The 3093-nt window shown below is 55.0% G+C and overlaps 1 protein-coding gene across 1 annotated transcript; it reads left to right on the top strand.

Moving 5' to 3' along the window:
- Positions 1-871: 871 nt before the first annotated feature.
- On the top strand, positions 872-2557 carry LOC142996375 (G-protein coupled receptor 22-like). Its single transcript, XM_076147352.1, has one exon. The coding sequence runs from the start codon at positions 872-874 to the stop codon at positions 2555-2557; it is 1686 nt and encodes a 561-aa protein (XP_076003467.1).
- Positions 2558-3093: the final 536 nt, after the last annotated feature.

Below are 3093 nucleotides of genomic sequence, written 5' to 3' on the forward strand. Positions count from 1 at the left end.
GTAAAGGTATAAATGTGATGTGGATCATGGAGAAACAGGCTACAGATGGATCGGCGATATCTATTTGGAAAGCAGCTGGTTCAGTAGTGGAATGGTGGGATTGCTTGGTTCCTGTGTGTTCTAGTCGTCATTGCTTGGCTCAACACTGCGATGTTCCTTTATGAGCCTTTTAAAGTATGTATTGTATAAGAGCCGCCCACTCGTTCTCACAGGAAGCAGCGTCGTGTCTCTCATGGCTGCATTTGAGTTCAGTAAAGTTTGTGAACCCTAAGCGTGATCAGGAAACAAATCCCTGTTGGCTCGTTAAAATCTGTCAACTGTTCGGGGCACCTTTGCTAATCCTCTCACTGATGCACTCTCTCTCACACACACACACACACACACACACACACGCACACACGCACGCACGCGCACACACTCCTGCATCTGTCCCCCCAAGAGAAACCCTGTTCTAATTCCTTTTTGAGCTGTTATAAATGTCTATTTGAAGCATGTTGTTGTCTAAGTGCCTCAGCCCAGGGAGACACCATAGGTCATCAGCAACAGATTGAACTGCTCCCCATGACTCCCATTTGACTGCCAAGATCACTTTTCACCTTGCTGTGTGAACTCAAGGCCTCCCCTCACTTGTCAGATGTAAAGGCTTTGACTTGTCCTTAAGTGTACAGTTTCCTTTCTGAGTAAACACCATGACGGCTGCCTTTCTAACTTTCTTTCTTCCTCTTCTTGTCGTTTCTCTTAGAATCCAACGCAGCCTATAGGTTCCCTCGTTGTCATTGCCGTCTCCATACAGCCCGGTGCAAAGGAGAGGCGGAGCATGGTGTGGCGTGCCGGCTGCTGTTGCTATGTGTGAAGGAGTGCGGCGGTGTCAATGGAGACCGAAGGCTACAGTGACCTCCTGGAGACCAGCGATGGTCAGGGGGCGGGCCTGCTGGAGGGAGGGGGCGGAGTGGGGGTGGAGGAAGGATGGAGCACGCCCTACCCCCTGGGATTCCAGGTATCTCTGACCACTGTGCTGATGCTGGAGCTGGTTCTGGGCTTCAGCAGCAACCTGACTGTGCTCGTGCTCTACTGCGCTCAGTCCAACCTGGTGGATTCGGTCAGCAACTTAGTCACGGTCAACCTTCACGTGCTGGACATACTGGTGTGTGTGCTGTGTCTGCCGCTGACCGTGGCCGTGATCCTGCTGCCGGCCAACAGCGGCGGAGTTGGCAGCCTGGCCACGCTGTGCTGTTTCCACGAGGCCTGTGTCACATTCACCAGTGTGGCCACGGCCGTCAATGTGCTGGTGATCAGTTTGGACCGCTATGACATCTCAGTGCGTCCTGCTAGCCGCCTGCTGACCCCCAGACGTGCGGCGTTGCTCCTGGCGGCTGTGTGGGCTGTGTCCCTGGCTGTCTTCTTCCTGCCCTTCCTTGAGGGGAACTTCTTTTCGTCCACAGCTGAGGACAGTGACGACTCCGAGCAGGAGCAGATGCACGACTCCGAGCTGACCTCTGGACTGACCCCCATTTTGTCCTCTCTCTCTCCGTCGTCTTTACCCTCCTCTCATCCCCCCACCCCTTCACATCATCTGTCTCCTGTGTGGCAGAACCGGACGCTGCTGTGTGTGGGGGGGCAGGGCTACTACACGGGAATGGCCATGTATTACCATCTGTTGCTCCAAGTGCCGTGCTTCTTCATCGCCGTGGTTGTTATGTTGTTCACATACTCCAAGATCCTGCAGGCGCTCAACATTCGAATCGGCTCCCACATGATGAGGGGCACGCGTGCAAAGGACACCACCTGCAGGATACGCTGCAGGAGGCGAAAGAGGAAGGACCTCAGCCTGCCCACAGAGGCGCCGTCCTCCAACCAGAACCAGCACCTCACCCATCCTCCCCTCATGCCCTCTCCCAGCCCAACGCCCACGTCGCCCCCGCCTCTCTCCTCCATGCCCCTCGGGATGTCCGACAGCGGAGCAACAGTTACCACCATCAGCACTGCAGCCACCACCCCCATCGCCACCACGCCCGCCACCCCTGCTTCTCCCACCCCAGCGTCAGCCACCACCCCAGTGCAGGCCACCTCCCCGTTGCCTGCGTCCTCTGTGGGTGTCCAGGCGTCCGTTTCCGCCATCATAGCATTGAGGCGGGCAGTGCGTAGACACAGGGACCGCCGTGAACGCCAGCGCCGCGTCCTAAAGATGTCTCTAATCATCATATCTACCTTTCTGGGCTGCTGGGCCCCTCTGTCTGCCGTCAACGTGCTGATCTTGTGTATGGGTCCCAGCGATGGCCTGGTGCGGCTTCGTCTCTGCTTCTTGGCTATGGCTTACGGAACCACTATCTTTCATCCTCTGCTCTACGCTTTCACCAGGCAGAAGCTGCGGCGTGCCCTGAAAACGCGCGTGAAGAAAAGGGTGGTGTCCCTGCTGCAGGTGGACCCCGCTCCCAGTGGTGGGACAGTTATTCATAACTCCTGGGTGGAGGGAGGAGGCCAGAGGAAGGGTCGCAAATCACGGGTGGAAGCCAGCGACTGCACCGAACGATGCCTCACTGAAGCAGTGAGGGAATGAGGCTGGTCTGCAGCAGGGGCACATGTGTGTGTGTGTGTGTGTGTGTGTGTGTGTGTGTGTATCTGTGCATGAGTGTGTGTGTGTCTGTGTGCAAATGTGAAGAGCTGTCTGTATTTTACTCCTAATTTAGAGAGATTGAGTGTGTATATTCGTGCATGGGTGTGAAATAAAGGAAGTCTATTAGATTATAAAGGTCAGGAAAATTCCATGACCTGTGGCTCCATGCAGATGTGAAGCAGGTGGATCCTGAGCTCTAATTGGAGCCTGCTTACCAGTCTCCTTAAACAACCCCTCATTAGTCCTCTCCCTGACTAACAAGATGGCCACTGTGTCTCCATGGCAACATTATAGCTAGGCATTATGACAACACCATGGCCGTGGCTACGACACAGCGGTGCAGGGAAAAGGTTACAGCTAATGCATACGATACTGCTCCTGACTGCACTTTCCACTTGCATGTGCATGTGAGCATGCACACACACACACACACACACGCACACGCGCACACACACACACACACACACACACACACACAC

The sequence above is a fragment of the Genypterus blacodes genome, unplaced genomic scaffold, assembly GCF_046128005.1.
Source record: "Genypterus blacodes isolate CSIRO-AG114 ecotype Tasmania unplaced genomic scaffold, CSIRO-AGI_Gbla_v1 ptg000037l_1, whole genome shotgun sequence".
In the NCBI taxonomy this organism is placed as follows: Eukaryota; Metazoa; Chordata; class Actinopteri; order Ophidiiformes; family Ophidiidae; genus Genypterus; species Genypterus blacodes.

Bases quoted from the DNA above. Each gene is read 5' to 3' on its own strand.
- LOC142996375 (XM_076147352.1), top strand. From the start codon at position 872: ATGGAGACCGAAGGCTACAGTGACCTCCTGGAGACCAGCGATGGTCAG.